The 20,840-nt window shown below is 50.7% G+C and overlaps 1 protein-coding gene across 4 annotated transcripts in view; it reads left to right on the forward strand.

The window, feature by feature from the left end:
* Positions 1-13,023, forward strand: part of ARHGAP27 (Rho GTPase activating protein 27) — a 185,526-nt gene extending 172,503 nt beyond the window's left edge. For all 4 annotated transcript variants that reach the window (XM_068261980.1, XM_068261981.1, XM_068261982.1 and 1 more), the window contains 2 exons: positions 914-1,019; positions 12,245-13,023. In XM_068261980.1, the coding sequence (XP_068118081.1) occupies positions 914-1,019; positions 12,245-12,419 (281 nt within the window). In that variant the 3' untranslated portion in view covers positions 12,420-13,023. The remainder of the gene's footprint in view (positions 1-913; positions 1,020-12,244) is intronic.
* The last annotated feature ends 7,817 nt before the right edge of the window (positions 13,024-20,840 follow it).

Raw genomic sequence — 20,840 nt, forward strand, 5'->3', positions numbered from 1 at the left:
TCTATCCTTACTATACACCCTTCTGAGGTCCACAATGTACCCCTTCTCCTATATGTACTATGTACCCCATCCCTCCTCCTATGTGTACTATGTACCCCATCCATCCTCCTATGTCCACTATGTACCCCATCCATCCCCCTATGTCCACTATGTACCCCATCCATCCTCCTATGTCCACTATGTACCCCATCCCTCCTCCTATGTCCACTATGTACCCCATCCCTCCTCCTATGTCTACTATGTACCCCATCCCTCCTCCAATATCCTGTATGTACCCCATCCCTCCTCCTATGTCTACTATGTACCCCATCCCTCCTCCTATGACCACTATGTACCCCATCCCTCCTCCTATGTCCACTATGTACCCCATCCCTCCTCCTATGTCTACTATGTACCCCATCCCTCCTCCTATGTCCACTATGTACCCCATCCCTCCTCCTATGTCCTGTATGTACCCCATCCCTCCTCCTATGTCTACTATGTACCCCATCCCTCCTCCTATGTCCACTATGTACCCCATCCCTCCTCCTATGTCCTATATGTATCTCATCACTCCTCCTATGTCCTGTATGTATCCCATCCCTCCTCCTATGTCCAGCATAGTAGTAGCAGTAGGGTAGGATTGAAGCCTGACAAAGGCTATACAGCCAAAAGCTTACTCTTACTCTTGTAAGTGAGCCAATGAATGGTATCATCCTGATTGAAAAGTTCTTGCTATGTCCCAGCATGTAAGACAGCCATCCTAAGTACAGTGTAGAGAGCACAACCCTGTGATGTCCACAATGTACCCCATCTGTTCTTATGTCCAGCATGCCAGATGTGCTACTAGTATTTGGTATATTATTATGCTTTAAAGCAAGTTTTATAATACTAAAAGGACACTTTCTTTCTCCTGTTCATCTTCTTTTCTAAGAACTGAGTGACCAGAACCAGAAAATGCGGCGTTTGAGGGAGCTCATCCTGTCTCTGCCTCCCCCTAACCTGGAGACCATGAGGATTCTCTTCAAACACCTGTGTGGGTAAGTCACCTGCGCTCATCCCGCTGCCGAGAGAAGACCCGGCTGTTGTAGCCAGGCTATCACTAAACACGCCAACAGGTGACCTCTCTACTGGGCTAAGTTGTGCGTCATGCAGACCCGGCTATTGTAGCCAGGCTATTACTAAACAGCACGCCAACGGGTGACATCTCTACTGGGCTAAGTTGTACGCCATGCAGACCTGGCTATTGTAGCCAGGCTATCACTGAATAACAAGCCAATGGGTGACATCTCTACTGGGCTAAGTTGTACGTCATGCAGACCCGGCTATTGTAGCCAGGCTATCACTGAATATCAAGCCAATGGGTGACATCTCTACTGGGCTAAGTTGTACGTCATGCAGACCCGGCTATTGTAGCCAGGCTATCACTGAATAACAAGCCAATGGGTGACATCTCTACTGGGCTAAGTTGTACGTCATGCAGACCCGGCTATTGTAGCCAGGCTATCACTGAATAACAAGCCAATGGGTGACATCTCTACTGGGCTAAGTTGTACGTCATGCAGACCCGGCTATTGTAGCCAGGCTATCACTGAATAACAAGCCAATGGGTGACATCTCTACTGGGCTAAGTTGTACGTCATGCAGACCCGGCTATTGTAGCCAGGCTATCACTGAATATCAAGCCGATGGGTGACATCTCTACTGGGCTAAGTTGTACGCCATGCAGACCCGGCTATTGTAGCCAGGCTATCACTGAATAACAAGCCAATGGGTGACATCCCTACTGGGCTAAGTTGTACGTCATGCAGACCCGGCTATTGTAGCCAGGCTATCACTGAATATCAAGCCGATGGGTGACATCTCTACTGAGCTAAGTTGTACGCCATGCAGACCCGGCTATTGTAGCCAGGCTATCACTGAATAACAAGCCAATGGGTGACATCTCTACTGGGCTAAGTTGTGCGTCATGCAGACCCGGCTATTGTAGCCAGGCTATCACTAAACAGCACGCCAACGGGTGACATCTCTACTGGGCTAAGTTGTACGCCATGCAGACCTGGCTATTGTAGCCAGGCTATCACTGAATAACAAGCCAATGGGTGACATCTCTACTGGGCTAAGTTGTACGTCATGCAGACCCGGCTATTGAAGCCAGGCTATCACTGAATATCAAGCCGATGGGTGACCTCTCTACTGGGCTAAGTTGTACGTCATGCAGACCCGGCTATTGTAGCCAGGCTATCACTGAATATCAAGCCGATGGGTGACCTCTCTACTGAGCTAAGTTGTACGCCATGCAGACCCGGCTATTGTAGCCAGGCTATCACTGAATAACAAGCCAATGGGTGACATCTCTACTGGGCTAAGTTGTACGTCATGCAGACCCGGCTATTGTAGCCAGGCTATCACTGAATAACAAGCCAATGGGTGACATCTCTACTGGGCTAAGTTGTACGCCATGCAGACCCGGCTATTGTAGCCAGGCTATCACTGAATAACAAGCCGATGGGTGACATCTCTACTGAGCTAAGTTGTACGCCATGCAGACCCGGCTATTGTAGCCAGGCTATCACTGAATAACAAGCCAACGGGTGACATCTCTACTGGGCTAAGTTGTACGCCATGCAGACCTGGCTATTGTAGCCAGGCTATCACTGAATAACAAGCCAATGGGTGACATCTCTACTGGGCTAAGTTGTACGTCATGCAGACCCGGCTATTGAAGCCAGGCTATCACTGAATAACAAGCCAATGGGTGACATCTCTACTGGGCTAAGTTGTACGTCATGCAGACCCGGCTATTGTAGCCAGGCTATCACTGAATATCAAGCCGATGGGTGACCTCTCTACTGAGCTAAGTTGTACGCCATGCAGACCCGGCTATTGTAGCCAGGCTATCACTGAATAACAAGCCAATGGGTGACATCTCTACTGGGCTAAGTTGTACGCCATGCAGACCCGGCTATTGTAGCCAGGCTATCACTGAATAACAAGCCAATGGGTGACATCTCTACTGGGCTAAGTTGTACGTCATGCAGACCCGGCTATTGTAGCCAGGCTATCACTGAATGACAAGCCAATGGGTGACATCTCTACTGGGCTAAGTTGTACGTCATGCAGACCCGGCTATTGAAGCCAGGCTATTACTAAACAGCACGCCAACGGGTGACATCTCTACTGGGCTAAGTTGTACGCCATGCAGACCTGGCTATTGTAGCCAGACTATCACTAAACAACACGCCAACGGGTGACATTATTATTATTTATTGGATTTATATAGCGCCAACATATTACGCAGCGCTGTACAATACATAGGATTACAGACAATGATAACCGGGGTGACCAACAGTACAATACAGGTAATAAGCAATAGATAAAAAAAATACAGGCTTTTTTACATTCCAGTCCTGTTGAAGACTCTGCTGTATTCATGGTGGTTTTGGAGGAGCACATCTTCAAATCAGTTGATTTACTGGACTGCATAAACCAATGTGCGCTATCTAACTGAACTGATTGCTATTCATATTACCCTCCTTAGCGGTAATTCCCGAGTCAGGCTCTGGACCAAAATCCGCAGCTCAGAGCAGTAATCCCATGCCTGAGTGAGATATATGCAGGAGCTGCTGCAGATCTCTCTGCGGTATGCCTTTTTTCTTGTTTTTAGGGTCTAAAAGCTTGTGAAAAAATTGCATGGCTTTTTTAAATCTGGAAATAATTATTAAACAATTATTAATAATTGTTTAAACGCCAGGAAGGTTAATAACTAGCCCACCTGAGCCCAAAGCATTGACTGGTCAGTTATTGCAGTGACTACAAGTGTTCTTCCAAATGAGCTGCATTAACTCTGCTAAAGGTCATGGACTCAGTGATCACACGGCTACGATCTATATCTGTACATCTGTAATGAGGAATCCTAGCAGGAAAGTACACAAAGGCTACAGGAAGCTGTCTAATGATCTACCTCGAACCTGACCGACACACAATGTACAGACTTGCATAGACAATACTGAGAACAATCAGGCTGGCCACTAGGTGGCAGTGTAATAATCAGTGTATCCCTGAGCTTTCCAGGCAGTTTGAAAGGTTATACTGTACTGTTGAAACGAAAACAAGCCAGATGAATGCTGGGGATACACGGTACGTTTCTGTACCGTGTATCGACCAGCTGATCCAGCCAGCTGATAATATTCAGCTTGCCCGATCAAGCCGCTCGACCCCCGCCTGCTCGATCCCCGCCGGCGGACAATGGCAGGGAATCGAGCGCAGATAAGGAGCGCCGGCGGGAACGAGCGGCAATCGATCTGCGGGGACGCGGCTGGGGTCGATCCAGCGGCTAATCGGCCGCCGGATCGACCCATGTATTCCCAGCATAAGAACGTATCACCTACAGAATTAAGCTTCAGGAGCATAAAGTGATCATTTGCATATTCGGTAGTGATGCATTGTGGGTAATCATTGTCACTGAATTATCACCAATACCTTCCGTTTTAAGAAGGCAAACTACACTGAGCATTGCTTTATAGTAGGAGGGCTTTTTTGGTCTCTCTTGGTTCCCTATACTCTCCTTGCGGTTTTGGGTCACCCCAAGCTGCTTGGTTACTGTGTTCTACTGAATGAGGTGACCTTACATTGCTTGATGACATTTGACCATTAGATAGATCCCTAATAGATCAGAGAGGAATCTATTACCTGCCCTCACAGTGCACACAGATTTGCAATAGATTTCAGCATGAAATCTATTGTAAATTGCCCATACTAGCACCTTCGCCTGCACATCCCCATGCAATGTGTACCCCGGGGCTCGCCCATCTGCCAGTGTCCCAAATCTGCCCTCCATTGCCACCAGAGGCGCCTGTACCCCATGCTTGACCACGCACATGTGGTCCATTCACATGGTACAGGCGCCTGGCACTAGAGACAATGGAGGAGAAGAAACGGCAGATAGGTAAGCCGAGGGGTACACATTACAGACAGGGGTCTATCTCTGTTGGTTGATCTGGAGGCCATCACTTTGCACATGATTTTTTTTTGGGGGGGGGGGGGGGCTAGTCCTCTGTTGGGTGGGATGCAGACTCATGGACTAGTGCTATAGCGGCACCTGACTCACATGCTAGGCCTCTGTTGGGCAGGATGCAGACTCATGGACTAGTGCTATAGCGGCACCTGACTCACATGCTAGGCTTCTGTTGGGCGGGATGCAGACTCATGGACTAGTGCTATAGCGGCACCTGACTCACATGCTAGGCTTCTGTTGGGCGGGATGCAGACTCATGGACTAGTGCTATAGCGGCACCTGACTCACATGCTAGGCCTCTGTTGGGCAGGATGCAGACTCATGGACTAGTGCTATAGCGGCACTTGAGTCACATGCTAGGCCTCTGTTGGGTGGAATGCAGACTCATGGACTAGTGCTATAGCAGCACCTGACTCACATGCTAGGCCTCTGTTGGGCGGGATGCAGACTCATGGACTAGTGCTATAGCGGCACCTGACTCACATGCTAGGCCTCTGTTGGGTGGAATGCAGACTCATGGACTAGTGCTATAGCGTCACCTGACTCACATGCTAGGCCACTGTTGGGTGGAATGCAGACTCATGGACTAGTGCTATAGCGGCACTTGAGTCACATGCTAGGCCTCTGTTGGGTGGAATGCAGACTCATGGACTAGTGCTATAGCGGCACCTGACTCACATGCTAGGCCTCTGTTGGGCGGAATGCAGACTCATGGACTAGTGCTATAGCGGCACCTGAGTCACATGCTAGGCCTCTGTTGGGCGGGATGCAGACTCATGGACTAGTGCTAAAGCGGCACTTGAGTCACATGCTAGGCCTTTGTTGGGCGGGATGCAGACTCATGGACTAGTGCTATAGCTGCACTTGACTCACATGCTAGGCCTCTGTTGGGCGGGATGCAGACTCATGGACTAGTGCTATAGCGGCACCTGACTCACATGCTAGGCCTCTGTTGGGCGGGATGCAGACTCATGCACTAGTGCTATAGCTGCACCTGACTCACATGCTAGGCCTCTGTTGGGCGGGATGCAGACTCATGGACTAGTGCTATAGCGGCACTTGACTCACATGCTAGACAGACAGCGCCATGTGCCCAATACTGATGTTGCAAACATCACATTTTACATTCAAGAACGCAAATTTCCCCAAATGTTTGCGAAGGGGCCGTTCGTGGTCGTTGCCATAGAAATAAAAAAGATAAAACTCAAAAAGACCTTATAGCTTTTGAGAAAATTGATGTTAAAATTATAGGAAAAAAGTAGCAAAGTCACTGTGGTAAAATAACAGATAATGTATTAACATGTATATAAATGTATTTTTATTTTTTTATATATGTTCAGAGTGTGGGAAATATACAGAAAAAAAATGACGTGGGGTCCCCCCTCCCTGAGCCTCTTTAACCCCTTGTCCCCCATGCAGGCTGGGATAGCCAGAATTCAGAGCACCAGCCGCATGGGGCTTCGTACCCTGAGTTATACCAGCCCACATGAGAGAGTGACAGAGAGGAGCAGCCAGTGGAGGGGTGACACACAGGAGAGCCAGTAGAGGAGTGACAGAGAGGATCAGGTAGTGGAGGAGTGACACACAGGAGCAACCAGTGGAGGAGTCACAGAGAGGAGCAGCCAGTGGAGGAGTGACACACAGGAGCAACCAGTGGAGGAGTCACAGAGAGGATCAGGCAGTGGAGGGGTGACACACAGGAGAGCCAGTAGAGGAGTGACAGAGCGGATCAGGCAGTGGAGGAGTGACCCACAGGAGCAACCAGTGGAGGAGTCACAGAGAGGAGCAGCCAGTGGAGGAGTGATGCACAGGAGCAACCAGTGGAGGAGTCACAGAGAGGAGCAGCCAGTGGAGGAGTGACACACAGGAGCAACCAGTGGAGGAGTCACAGAGAGGAGCAGGCAGTGGAGGAGTGACAGAGAGGAGCAACACATAGGAGCAATCAGTGGAGGAGTCACAGAGAGAAGCAGCCAGTGGAGGAGTGACACACAGGAGCAACCAGTGGAGGAGTCACAGAGAGGAGCAGCCAGTGGAGGAGTGACACACAGGAGCAACCAGTGGAGGAGTGACAGAGAGGAGCAGCCAGTGGAGGAGTGACACAAAGGAGCAACCAGTGGAGGAGTAACAGAGAGGAGCGACACACAGGAGCAACCAGTGGAGGAGTGACAGAGAGGAGCAACCAGTGGAGGAGTCAGAGAGGAGCAACCAGTGGAGGAGTGACACACTGGAGCAGCCAGTGGAGGAGTGACACACAGGAGCAACTAGTGGAGGAATCACAGAGAGGAGCAGACAGTGGAGGAGTGACCGAGAGGAGCGACACACAGGAGCAACCAGTGGAGGAGTGACAGAGAGGAGCAGGCAGTAGAGGAGTGACCTCTGAGAGGAGTAGCCAGTGGAGGAGTGACACACAGGAGAGCCAGTAGAGGAGTGACAGAAAGGAGCAGGCAGTGGAGGCATGACACACAGGAGCAACCAGTGGAGGAGTCACAGAGAGGAGCAGGCAGTGGAGGAGTGACAGAGAGGAGCAGATAGTGGAGGAGTGACACACAGGAGCAATCAGTGGAGGAGTGACAGAGAGGAGCAGGCAGTGGAGGAGTGACAGAGAGGAACAGACACTGGAGGAGTGACCTCTGAGAGGAGCAGCCAGTGGAGGAGTGACCGAGAGGAGCAGGCAGTGGAGGGAGTGACAGAGAGGAATAGGCAGTGGAGGAGTGACCTCTGAGAGGCGAAGCCAGTGGAGGAGTGACAGAGAGAAGCAGGCAGTGGAGGGAGTGACCGAGAGAAGCAGGCAGTGGAGGGAGTGACCGAGAGAAGCAGCCAGTGGAGGAGTGACCGAGAGAAGCAGCCAGTGGAGGAGTGACAGAGAGAAGCAGCCAGTGGGGGAGTGACAGAGAGGAGCAGCCAGTGGAGGAGTGACAGAGAGGAGCAGCCAGTGGAGGAGTGACAGAGAGGAGCAGCCAGTGGAGGAGTGACCTCTGAGAGAAGCCAGTGGAGACAGTGAGAGAGAGGAGAAGCCAGTGGAGGAGTGACAGAGGAGCAGGAAGTGGAGTGACACACAGGAGCAACCAGTGGAGACGTCACAGAGAGGAGCAACCAGTGGAGGGTTCACAGAGAGGAGCAGACAGTGGAGGAGTGACAGAGAGGAGCGACACACAGGAGCAACCAGTGGAGGAGTGACAGAGAGGAGCAGGCAGTGGAGGAGTGACACACAGGAGCAACCAGTGAAGGAGTCACAGAGAGGAGTAACCAGTGGAGGAGTGACAGAGAGGAGCAGGCAGTGGAGGAGTGACCTCTGAGAGAAGCAGCCAGTGGAGGGGTGACACACAGGAGCAACCAGTGGAGGAGTGACAGAGAGGAGCAGGCAGTGGTGGAGTGACCACTGAGAAGAGAAGTCAGTGGAGGAGTGACAGAGAGGAGCAGACAGTGGAGGAGTGACACACTGGAGCAACCAGTGGAGGAGTGACCTCTGAGAGAAGCAGCCAGTGGAGGGGTGACACACAGGAGCAACCAGTGGAGGAGTGACAGAGAGGAGCAGGCAGTGGAGGAGTGACAGAGAGGAGCAGCCAGTGGAGGAGTGACAGAGAGGAGCAGCCAGTGGAGGAGTGACAGAGAGGAGCAGCCAGTGGAGGAGTGACCTCTGAGAGAAGCCAGTGGAGACAGTGAGAGAGAGGAGAAGCCAGTGGAGGAGTGACAGAGGAGCAGGAAGTGGAGTGACACACAGGAGCAACCAGTGGAGACGTCACAGAGAGGAGCAACCAGTGGAGGAGTCACAGAGAGGAGCAACCAGTGGAGGAGTCACAGAGAGGAGCAGACAGTGGAGGAGTGACAGAGAGGAGCGACACACAGGAGCAACCAGTGGAGGAGTGACAGAGAGGAGCAGGCAGTGGAGGAGTGACACACAGGAGCAACCAGTGAAGGAGTCACAGAGAGGAGTAACCAGTGGAGGAGTGACAGAGAGGAGCAGGCAGTGGAGGAGTGACCTCTGAGAGAAGCAGCCAGTGGAGGGGTGACACACAGGAGCAACCAGTGGAGGAGTGACAGAGAGGAGCAGGCAGTGGTGGAGTGACCACTGAGAAGAGAAGTCAGTGGAGGAGTGACAGAGAGGAGCAGACAGTGGAGGAGTGACACACTGGAGCAACCAGTGGAGGAGTGACCTCTGAGAGAAGCAGCCAGTGGAGGGGTGACACACAGGAGCAACCAGTGGAGGAGTGACAGAGAGGAGCAGGCAGTGGAGGAGTGACCGAGAGGAGCAGCCAGTGGAGGGGTGACACACAGGAGCAACCAGTGGAGGAGTGACAGAGAGGAGCAGGCAGTGGAGGAGTGACCACTAAGAGGAGAAGCCAGTGAGGAGTGACAGAGAGGAGTAGGCAGTAGAGGAGTGACAGAGAGGTGCAGGCAGTGGAGGCGTGAACTCTGAGAGGAGCAGCCAGTGGAGGGAGTGACAGAGAGGAGCAGGCAGTGGAGGGAGTGACAGAGAGAAACAGGCAGTGGAGGGAGTGACAGAGAGGAGCAGCCAGTGGAGGGAGTGACAGAGAGGAGCAGGCAGTGGAGGAGTGACCTCTGAGAGGAGCAGCCAGTGGAGGGAGTGACAGAGAGAAGCAGGAAGTGGAGATGTGCCCAGGAGAAGCAAGAAGTGGAGATGTGACCGGGTGGAGCAGAAAGTGGAGATGTGACAGGGAGGAGCAGGCAGTGGAGGGAGTGACAGAGAGGAGCAGCCAGCAGGGCCGGATTTGTGGGAAGGCACCCCAAGGCACAGGCCTAAGATGCCAGACTTAGCTAAAATTCATGGGGCGGGTGACACTATACCGGTGGTCACCCGCCGCCATAATGATCAGTCACTTGCTCCTTAAGTCCGCAGCCACCCGCCCCGCTTTGCTCCGTCACTGCTGTGTGAGCAGCAAGTGGGAGCGGACGCAGCTATTAGGAGCCCTGTCAGAATTTGTGGTGCAGAGAGAGAGCGAGCCTGCAGTAGTCAGTAGGCAGACTCTCTCTCCTGACTCCCACGCAGTCCAGCAACAGCGGGCACATCGCTCAGCCCGCTGTTACTAGGGACGTAATCCTGGCCAGAAGTGTGTAGTGGTTAAGGAGGTCTCGCGGTGCCGCTGGGGCTGATGGATGTACCAGAACCCCAGTGAGCAGGCCCCGAACACATCGAGACTTCTCCCCCCTCCGACTCCAACTGAAAATTAGTTGTGCACGACAGCCCTCCAGTCTACAAGGTGCTATCAGTGCTGCATATTCCGGATGGAAGGATACGAGAAAAGGCTGCAGCAGGATGCTGTAAGTGAAACTCTGTCTGCATTTAAAATTACTGGGTGAGGGGGGGGGGGGGGATGGGGAGAAGGGTACCTATACTGAAGGAAGGGGGATGGGGATAAGGCTACCTATGTTGAAGGGGGGGGGGGGTGGCGGCTGCCTGTACTGAAGGGAGGGAGGGGAAAGGGAAGAGGTGGCTACCTGTACTGAAGAGAGGGGGGGGGGGGGCTACCTGTAGTGAAGGGAGGATGATGGGGGAGATGGATACCTATACTGAAGGGGGGGAGAGCTACGTATACTGAAAGGAGGGAGATGAGCGACAGCTAACTATACTAAAGGGGAGATGGCTACATACCTATACTAAAGGAGAGATGGGAGGGGAGATGGCTGCATACCTATACTGAAGAAAGGAGGAAAGGGCTAGCTATACTGGAGTGAAGGGGTTGGGGTGAAGCAAAACTAGGCATTACTATAACAGCAATGCTATAGGGGCGCGTAAGGGTAATTCTGACTTCCAACGATCTCCGGACTCCAAATTACATCTCCTTCCGAGTTGCTACAACTTGGAGGGGGAATAGTATTTCTTGCTTCTGGGAATTTGAGTGTCAGCAAAGTGAGTCATCATTCGGCTCACCCTACGCCCATCTCACCGGCTTACCCTGTTCCCAGCTTATACTGAAGGAGGGGGGACTGCTACCTATACTTGTGTACGTATATCTACACCGCCAGTAAGCTGAGCGCTGACCGAAGGACGGCTCACTTTGCTATCTCACAAATTCGCTCCCCACTTTGCTTCCACTCAAATTCAAAGGGGGTCGTCGCAGTTCCGAGGGAGGTGCACTTGAGGGTCCGGCGATCGCCAGAGCCACAAATTACCCTACCCGCCCCGCATAACATTACTGCAATGGGGCGCCTAGTTTTGGCACTGAGCGCCATACACTGAAACCACCGGCCAGAGTCATCTGGCTACCTACGCTGAAGTAAGACTGAGCTCTCCTGCAGACTTCCTGCAGACCTTCTCACACTTCCTGCTTGTCACACCTATTCCAAGTCACATGTTATAAATGTGCCCACAACTGATATTCGGACATGCGTAGCTCAGCCCAGCCATCACTTCACTTCTTGTGGCACAAGCATTGTTCAATCTGAAAAAAGGCCCTTTAGTGACACACAGTAGAAGGAGACAAGTAAAAAGTTTGTCACGTGGCTGAGGAAATTTGGGCACTGCCATAGGCTGACATCTTGGATATGTCCTAACCTTTGGAAGTTGTGCCTGGAAGAAGCTACCAGAGAGGCTGTGGGGTGGCCAATACCCCAGCATCTGGTGAGTCGGGAAAGCAAGGGGGGGGGGGGGTGATGTTAAACTAGCCCCAGGCTACCAATCTGATCGGCACAAAACCTCCTGAGTAGGACTTATATTGCACTAAAGTTGTCGGTGTGAACCAAGTTGCACACAGTACATGTAGCACTTTCTCTATATTGCTTACATATATTTATTTGCTGGCTTCACTAGTCGGAGAGCTCTCTGCATGAACTTTACTAATCACTCGCATAGTAAATCTGAATGACATTTGTGTTTTACTATTTTAGTTACTTGTGAGCGCTGAATCGTATTGCTATGAAATTGTTGTACCTACACCAAAAGGGGTGTCACCTTGCTACCTGGGGGGGGGGGGGGGGGAGTATGCTGTTGGTCAGGGGGCGGCTGGTACCAGTGGGCCTTGGGCGGTAAAATGTAGAAATCCGGCCCTGGCAGCCAGTGGAGATGTGACAGGGAGGAGTAGGAAGTGGAGATGTGACAGGGAGGAGCAGGAAGTGGAGATGTGACAGGGAGGAGCAGGCAGTGGAGGGAGTGAAAGATAGGAGCAGCCAGTGGAGATGTGACATGTGACTTGGCTAAGAGGCACTGCCTCCCTCCTCTTTTCCATCCAGTATTATGTGAAAACCTGTCCTTATTTCCCGCCCAGTAATGTCTGTGTTCTCTTGCTCCAGGGTTGTTGAAAACAAAGACTTGAACCGGATGTCTGTTCAGAGTGTTGCCATCGTTTTTGGACCGACGCTGCTGAGGCCTGAAGAGGAAGGGGGCAATATTGCTATGTACATGATTTTCCAAAACCAGATAGTGGAGCAGATTCTCAATCATTACCAGTATATCTTCAGCAGCTGATGCGGAGGGGACAATCAATGACGGCGCAGGATCTGAAGTGGAGAGGACTATTGCTGCATGTGACATGAAGGCGCAGGATCGCCGGACATCTTGTAATTTAATGTGTATAATGTGTACATAGTGAGGAGCTCAGGCATTCCATAGTTCTTCTGATCTGTAATAATGTATGGCACTGTATATGGGGGTGTGTGTAAATATCACCATGGTAACATGTCCATAACATAAAGCCCAGGAGAGCTCCTCCCATATAGGATTATCTTCATCTAATGCTACATGAGGACATTCTAATAAAGATAAGATTCAGTGGCATAACTAAGGAACTTAGGACCCCTGTGCAAGGTTTACATGGGGCCCCTGTGCGAGGTTTACATGAGGCCCCTGTGCGAGGTTTACATGGGGCCCCTGTGCAAGGTTTATAAGGGGCCCCTGTGCGAGGTTTACGTGGGGCCCCAAGCACTCTACAGCTGCAGTGTCAGAGAGGTGTAAGCAGGCAGTGGACAGCTGTAATATCAGAGAGGTGTCAGAAGGGGAGGGGACAGCTGCAGTATTAGAGAGTAAGCAGGGGAGGGGACAGCTGCAGTATCAGAGAGGTGTAAGCAGGGGAGGGGACAGCTGCAGTGTCAGAGAGGTGTAAGCAGGGGAGGGGACAGATGCAGTATCAGAGAGGTGTAAGCAGGGGAGGGAACAGCTGCAGTATCAGGAATGTTTAAGCAGGGGAGGGGACAGCTGCAGTGTCAGAGAGGTGTAAGCAGGGTAGGGGACAGCTGCAGTGTCAGAGAGGTGTAAGTAGGGAAGGGGACAGATGCAGTGTCAGGGAGGGTGTAAGCAGGGGAGTGGACAGCTGCAGTATCAGGGAGGTGTAAGCAGGGGAGGGGACAGCAGCAGTGTCATAGAGGTGTAAGCAGGGGAGGGGACAGCTGCAGTATCAGAGAAGTGTAAGCAGGGGAGGGGACAGCTGCAGTGTCAGAGAGGTGTAAGCAGGGGAGGGGACAGCTGCAGTGTCAGAGAGGTGTAAGCAGGGAAGGGGACAGCTGCAGTGTCAGAGAGGTGTAAGTAGGGGAGGGGACAGCTGTAATATCAGAGAGGTGTAAACAGGGGAGGGGACAGCTGTAGTGTCAGAGAGGTGTAAGCAGGGGAGGGAACAGCTGCAGTGTCAGAGAGGTGTAAACGGGAAGGGACAGCTGCAGTATCAGAGAGGTGTAAGCAGGGGAGGGGACAGCTGCAGTGTCAGAGAGGTGTAAACGGGAGGGGACAGCTGCAGTATCAGAGAGGTGTAAGCAGGGGAGGGGACAGCTGCAGTGTCAGAAAGGAATAAGCAGGGGAGGGGACAGCTGCAGTATCAGAGAGGTGTAAACAGGGGAGGGGACAGCTGCAGTATCAGAAAGGTGTAAGCAGGGGAGGGAACAGCTGCAGTATCAGGGAGGTGTAAGCAGGGGAGGGGACAGCTGCAGTGTCAGAGGTGTAAGCAGGGGAGGAGGCAGCTGCAGTGTCACAGAGGTGTACGCTGGGGAGGGGACAGCTGCAGTATTAGAGAGTAAGCAGGGGAGGGGACAGCTGCAGTATCAGGGAGGTGTAAGCAGGGGAGGGGACAGCTGCAGTATCAGGGAGGGTGTAAGCAGGGGAGGGGACAGAAATAATGAACAGGCTGCTACACTCACGTATATGACACATATGGGAGCAGGGAAATTCAAGCCAAAATGTCCAGTAAATCCAAAAAAAATCCTGCTGCACCAAATGGAGGGATATAATCAAAGAAGACCTTTATTTGTAATCCAACATCAGAGTTGCAAGGAAAAGCTCACGCGTATCGGAGCAACGGCTCCTTAATTAAGGAGCCGTTGCTCCGATACGCGTGAGCTTTTCCTTGCAACTCTGATGTTGGATTACAAATAAAGGTCTTCTTTGATTATATCCCTCCATTTGGTGCAGCAGGATTTTTTTTTGGATTTAGGGGAGGGGACAGTTGCAGTGTCAGAGGTGTAAGCAGGGGATGGGACAGCTGCAGTGTCAGAGGTGTAAGCAGGGGAGGAGGCAGCTGCAGTGTCACAGAGGTGTATGCTGGGGAGGGGACAGCTGCAGTATTAGAGAGTAAGCGGGGGAGGGGACAGCTGCAGTATCAGAGAGGTGTAAGCAGGGGAGGGAACAGCTGCAGTATCAGGGATGTGTAAGCAGGGGAGGTGTAAGCAGAGGAGGGGACAGCTGTAATATCAGAGAGGTGTAAGCAGGGGAGGGGACAGCTGCAGTGTCAGAAAGGAATAAGCAGGGGAGGGGACAGCTGCAGTATCAGAGAGGTGTAAACAGGGGAGGGGACAGCTGCAGTATCAGAAAGGTGTAAGCAGGGGAGGGAACAGCTGCAGTATCAGAAAGGTGTAAGCAGGGGAGGGGGACAGCTGCAGTATCTGAGGTGTAAGCAGGGGAGGGGACAGCTGCAGTTTTAGAGGTGTAAGCAGGGGAGGAGGCAGCTGCAGTGTCACAGAGGTGTACGCTGTGGAGGGGACAGCTGCAGTATTAGAGAGTAAGCAGGGGAGGGGACAGCTGCAGTATCAGAGAGGTGTAAGCAGGGGAGGGGACAGCTGCAGTGTCAGGAGGTTTAAGCAGGGGAGGGGACAGCTGGCAGTATCAGGGAGGTGTAAGCAGGGAAGGAAGCAGCTGCCAGTGTCACAGAGGTGTACGCTGGGGAGGGGACAGCTGCAGTATTAGAGAGTAAGCAGGGGAGGGGACAGCTGCAGTATCAGAGAGGTGTAAGCAGGGGAGGGGACAGCTGCAGTATCAGAAAGGTGTAAGCAGGGGAGGGGACAGCTGCAGTATCAGGGAGGTGTAAGCAGGGGAGGGGACAGCTGCAGTGTCACAGAGGTGTACGCTGGGGAGGGGACAGCTGCAGTATTAGAGAGTAAGCAGGGGAGGGGACAGCTGCAGTATCAGAGAGGTGTAAGCAGGGGAGGGGACAGCTGCAGTATCAGGGAGGTGTAAGCTGGGGAGGGGACAGCTGCAGTATCCGGAGGTGTAAGCAGGGGAGGGGACAGCTGCAGTGTCCGGGAGGTGTAAGCAGGGGAGGGGACAGCTGCAGTGTCAGGGAGGTGTAAGCAGGGGAGGGGACAGCTGCAGTGTCAGAGAGGTGTAAGCAGGGGAGGGGACAGCTGCAGTGTCAGGGAGGTGTAAGCAGGGGAGGGGGACTGCTGCAGTGTCAGGGAGGTGTAAGCAGGGGAGGGGACAGCTGCAGTGTCAGAGAGGTGTAAGTAGGGGAGGGGACAGCTGCAGTATCAGAGAGGTGTAAGCAGGGGAGGGGACAGCTGCAGTATCAGGGATGTGTAAGCAGGGGAGGGGACAGCTGCAGTGTCAGAGAGAGCACAGGTTTCCTGCACTAGGGATTTTTTTTTTTTTTTTGCGATAAGAAGGGTTCACTGCTGTACTGCAAACTGCCAGAGACAGTGCTGGACCCTTGGTTGCTTAGTCCAATCGATATATGCAATAGTAAGGGAAGGTCCGCAACAATATCTCTTCTTAAAGTGGACCCAAACTAAAAATACAAGAGTTCAGAAATAAAATGTATTTCCTAAATTAAAATTATCAGTCTTTTTTTAGCTGCATGATGACAAATATAAAATATTTTACATTTAATTGAGGAACCCCTCCCTTCTTTTCATATTGCCGGGACAGAAACCGGCAGACTGGTGTAGTAGCAGGTGTCTGGCAAAGGAGGAATTGCTAATGGCTGCACCCAGTATAACCCTAGTTATGAATAGAGGACCGGTGAAAAGCATGCACTGAAATGCTCATAGGCTTGAAGGAGTGTTTATTTATCTTTGTATGTGGCAGAGTGCTGCAACTAAATATTTTGAATTAAAAAAATGTTCGGTTTGGGTCCGCTTTAATGCTCAATGTTTATTTAGGACATATCGTCATATCAGTAAAAATGCACAGCTGACATGTTACGGGGCCAGATTTGCCCTTAATCATAGCTAAAAATCACAGCTGGTCTCTTCTGTTTTTGTAGGTGGTGACGACCTAGGGCGGAGCACAGACCACTCCTCATAGAGGAGGGGCCAAAAACAAGTGTCATGCTCCACACATATGGAAATCAGCAACCTATACAGACATGTACTTACATTCTAAAAGCCATACAAATAAAGCATAAAACCAAAATGTAACAAAAACAGAAAAGGAACAACAATGTAGAATCACCCAATTTGGATGAAACCGCATGCAAGGACCTAAATACACAGTATAATACACCGAAAAATGGTATTAACTAAAAACGTCAAGCTGTCACCAGAGCCAAATCCCACCTTTCATTAAGTCATTTTGGGGCTCTGGTTCCAAGACGAAAGATCCATAGGGCCCCTCTTTTACGAATTATTGACAGTAGATCACCTCCTCTCTTGGGTAGAAAAACCCTCTCGATGCCCTGGAATAGAAAACCAGTCATGTCACCCCCATGCGCCTCCCGGAAATTATTCGCTTTTGGCCCCTCCTCTATGAGGAGTGGTCTGTGCTCCGCCCTGGTTCGTCACCACCTACAAAAACAGAAGAGACCAGCTGTGATTTTTAGCTATGAAGGGCAAATCTGGCCCGAAACATGTCAGCTGTGCATTTTTACTGAAATGAGGATATGTCCTAAATAAACATTGAGCATTAAGAAGAGATATTGTTGCTGACCTTCCGTTACTATTGCATACATCGATATTTTTTTTTTTATTATGGGGGGGGGGGGGGGGATTTGAAATTTTTTTTTATGTATTATGCAAAGCTCATTGGGCTATTATGCTTTGCTAAATATGATTTTTAAAACACACAATCTGTGAATATTGGCAAGTATTTTACAAGAAATCTAAGAAAGTGAAGTTTGTCATTTTCTTCATGTGAACATAGACTGCATTCTATAGAGACCATGCTGTATATTTGCACCCCTTTGTTAATGTACTGATTATATTAAATATGCCTGTGTTTACACATGGCTCTGAGTTATATTGCTTTATTGATTTTACCCCCATTGTATGATACTGGCGTGAGGGGAGGGGCAGTGTGTGTCACACGGGTGTGAGTGTGGGGAACAATGCTCTATGCTGAGTCACTGGGCTGGCTGTAGTCACACTAGAGTCTTGGCAGGGGGAGGGGCAGTGTGTGTCACACGGGTATGAGTGTGGGGAACAATGCTCTATGCTGAGTCACGGGGCTGGCTGTAGTCATACTAGAGTCTTGGCAGGGGGAGGGGCAGTGTGTGTCACACAGGTGTGACTGTGGGGAACAACACTCTCGGTTGAGTCACTGGGCTGCATACATCAAAAAAGGTGCTCAGAAATTTGGGCGCATGTATTCCACGATAACTCTTACTTTAGTATAAAACGCTATTTTGTGGCTTTTCTTAAAACTTATTTATCGTAAATGTAGTTAAAAATAAACTGTTTTTTAATGGTCTATTGAAGCACAGTAGTAAAAGTATACCTAGTAGTGTCCCGTCTCCAAGTACCTATATTTGGCGTACAGAATAAAATATGCCCATTATGCAGCCAGCAGAAACAGTGACAGACGGGCGCTTTCATCATTTCATCAGCTTACATGTTCACTGCAAGAGCTGAAGATGCTCTGCATATAATAAACACAGTCATGATTCTGAACACTAGATGCTGCTTTTCACGCTATAGGGGTAGGGCTCACAGACAAATCAGTAAGGGGTTGATTCACTAAGCTACACAGCTCAAGCAGCGCAGCTTAGTGTGGCAGTGCAAGTAACATTTTCAAAGTAGGCACACTACTGCTGTGGCAGCACTACTAACTTACTCACGCTCCCCCCAAAACTAACAGCCGCTCCAATTGTCCCACCCTGGATCCTGTCAGGTCCAGTGACTTTGTAGAACAAGATCCCCGCACTTTGATTGGCCCAATAGGCTGTCTGTCACTTGACAGGCAGCCTAGTGAGACAAAGTGCGGGGATCTCGCCCTACAAAGTGAATCAACCCCCAAGTCAGCTAGCTACTTGTACAAGCTGTTAGTCTGTATTTCTCCTGTCTGGCTCTCGGGGAAATTGCTGATGTTGCTGAAACCCAGGAGAAGCTGAAGATGTGTCTGACACTTCCGCTGCCCGGCGGATCAACAGTGTACACATCACCATGGCAACAGGGAGTGAGCCCTACTGTCCCAGTTCGAAGCATATATGGCTCTCTCAGCCAAAAAAGGTTCCTGACCCCTGCTATAGCTCATATTTCTGTACAACTGTAGCGCTACGGTTTTGTAAACCAAGTCTGTTCATGTTCATAATTTGTAAAAATAAAACCACTTATAAAAAAAAAATAAGGTACTTACTGTCAAGAACCATACGGAAAGTCATGCGTAATCACCAACGATTTTTGTATGGTCCAGCACTGTTACTGTCAATGGCCTCATTTCACTAAGATCATGCTGGAGATAATAAGGCAAGAGAAAACTTACCTCCACACAGTAATAGAGTTATCTTATCTCTTAATTCCTTAAGTTACCTCCTCTGTAGTTATTTTCACACACAGTTAATAAACAGCCTGTCTTTAACTGTGGAGTTATTTTAAGGATTGAAGAGTTAACTTAACCTTTTAGGGACCGGCCGCCTAACCCCCTTTAAGGACCAGGCATTTTGCGGTGGTGGGGGGTGGGGTTGCGCGTTTCGGGGGGTCAGGCGGCCGGATCCCCTCTGCGGCTGGCTGTGCAGTGTCCCGTCCCCCTCATGGTGGCAGGTGACCCCCCTTTTTCCAACAGCCATCACTCACCTTCCAGGTGTAACGATTGGTGTCAGCAAGAGGCACAAATATCTGATTAAGTGGTGATATACAGAATCACCACTAATGCAGATATGTTAGAGTGAAATAGTCAGTATCTTCCTGATGGTAAATCAGCGGAAGGCTCACTAACACGGTAAGTGCCTGAAATGATCTACTCAGACCAGTGTCACACCCCGAACCTTGATTATTGGGGATCCGCAGTATCGCCAATAATACAAGGATAGACCCGATTATATAGCAATCTGAGGAATTGCTAATAATGCGGGTAGATGTAAAGCAGTGGACACACGATCAACATGGAAATAAACAAAGCAGTAAATATTCACAAAGTTGTGGAAATATCCACCACACGGCAATTCCTCAGAGGTGTGGTTACCTCTGAATGGGAACCCCGTGTGTGAGATCCCCCAAAGTGGCAGTGGAGGAATCTCAGCCTCTGGCAGTAACGGTCTGCTAGGGCCGGCGTCTCAGGGAGGCAAGCCTCAGATAATAACCCAACAGTGGGAGACGTTCCACTGAAGGGAGCAAGGTCAGACAGAAAGAGGTTCGGCAACAGTACAGGCGGCAACAGTACAGAGACGTGAGACGAGAGAATAGTCAGGAACCAAGCCAATAGTCGTTAACGGTACGGGCTGGCAGAGTACAGAATCAGGAAGCAGAAGAGAAGTCAAGACAGGCACAGAATCATACACAGAGAATCAATAACAATAATAATCTCCTAGTCTAGGTGTGAAGTCCTTGGTTTCAACACCTGGGATCTAGTCTAAGGTCTGAGTGCTGACACAGGGTATCGCAAACACAGACGAAGTGTGACTGAAAAGCACTTCCTTATATACTGCCTGGGAGAGAAGTCTCCACCCCAGGCAGCAACCAATCAGAGCAGGCTAAAATGTCAGCTGACCTCCAGGTCAGCTGACACGCTTTCTAAGAGTATAAAGGCGTGTCTGGCGTGCGGCCGCACCCCCTAGAGGCAAGATGGCAGAACCCTGGTGAACAGCATGTTGGTGAGTTTGGAGCAGAGTGCTCGGACGGGTGTGCGCAGCGGATGCGGACGAATTTCCGCATCCCGCGTTGGAAGGTCCGCTTGCCGGACTGGATGCGACCATATTTCCGCAATCCATCCGGCGTTGCAGATTTTTCGTTACAGTACCCCTCCCTCTAGGCGTGGACTCCGGACACGTCCCACCTGGCCTGTCAGGATGGAGCTCATGGAACCGTCTCCTATGTTTATCAGCATGTAAATCACCTGCTTTGACCCAGGATCTTTCCTCTAGACCGTACCCTCTCCAATGCACCAAATACTGCACTGAACCCTGAACTCGTCTTGGGTCCAAGATCTCCTCAACCTCCCATTCAGGCTCACCATCAACCATGACAGGGTGAGGCGGGAGGGAGTCCACCTGAACAGCTGGTTTCAGGAGTGACACATGAAAGGCTTTCCCCACCTTTAGAGAATGCGGTAACCTGACTCTGTAAGTAACACGATTAACCCTTTCAGAAATTGGATATGGTCCAATATACCTGGGCCCCAGTTTCGCGGATGGCTGCCTCAGAGCTATATGACGAGTTGATACCCAAACCTTGTCTCCTGGTTTAAACTCCCACTCCGCAGACCGTCTCTTATCTGCCTGCCTCTTCTGTATGATGAAAGCCTTTTTTAAATTTTCTCCGA

Source organism: Hyperolius riggenbachi, chromosome 12, assembly GCF_040937935.1.
Source record: "Hyperolius riggenbachi isolate aHypRig1 chromosome 12, aHypRig1.pri, whole genome shotgun sequence".
Lineage (NCBI taxonomy): Eukaryota > Metazoa > Chordata > Amphibia > Anura > Hyperoliidae > Hyperolius > Hyperolius riggenbachi.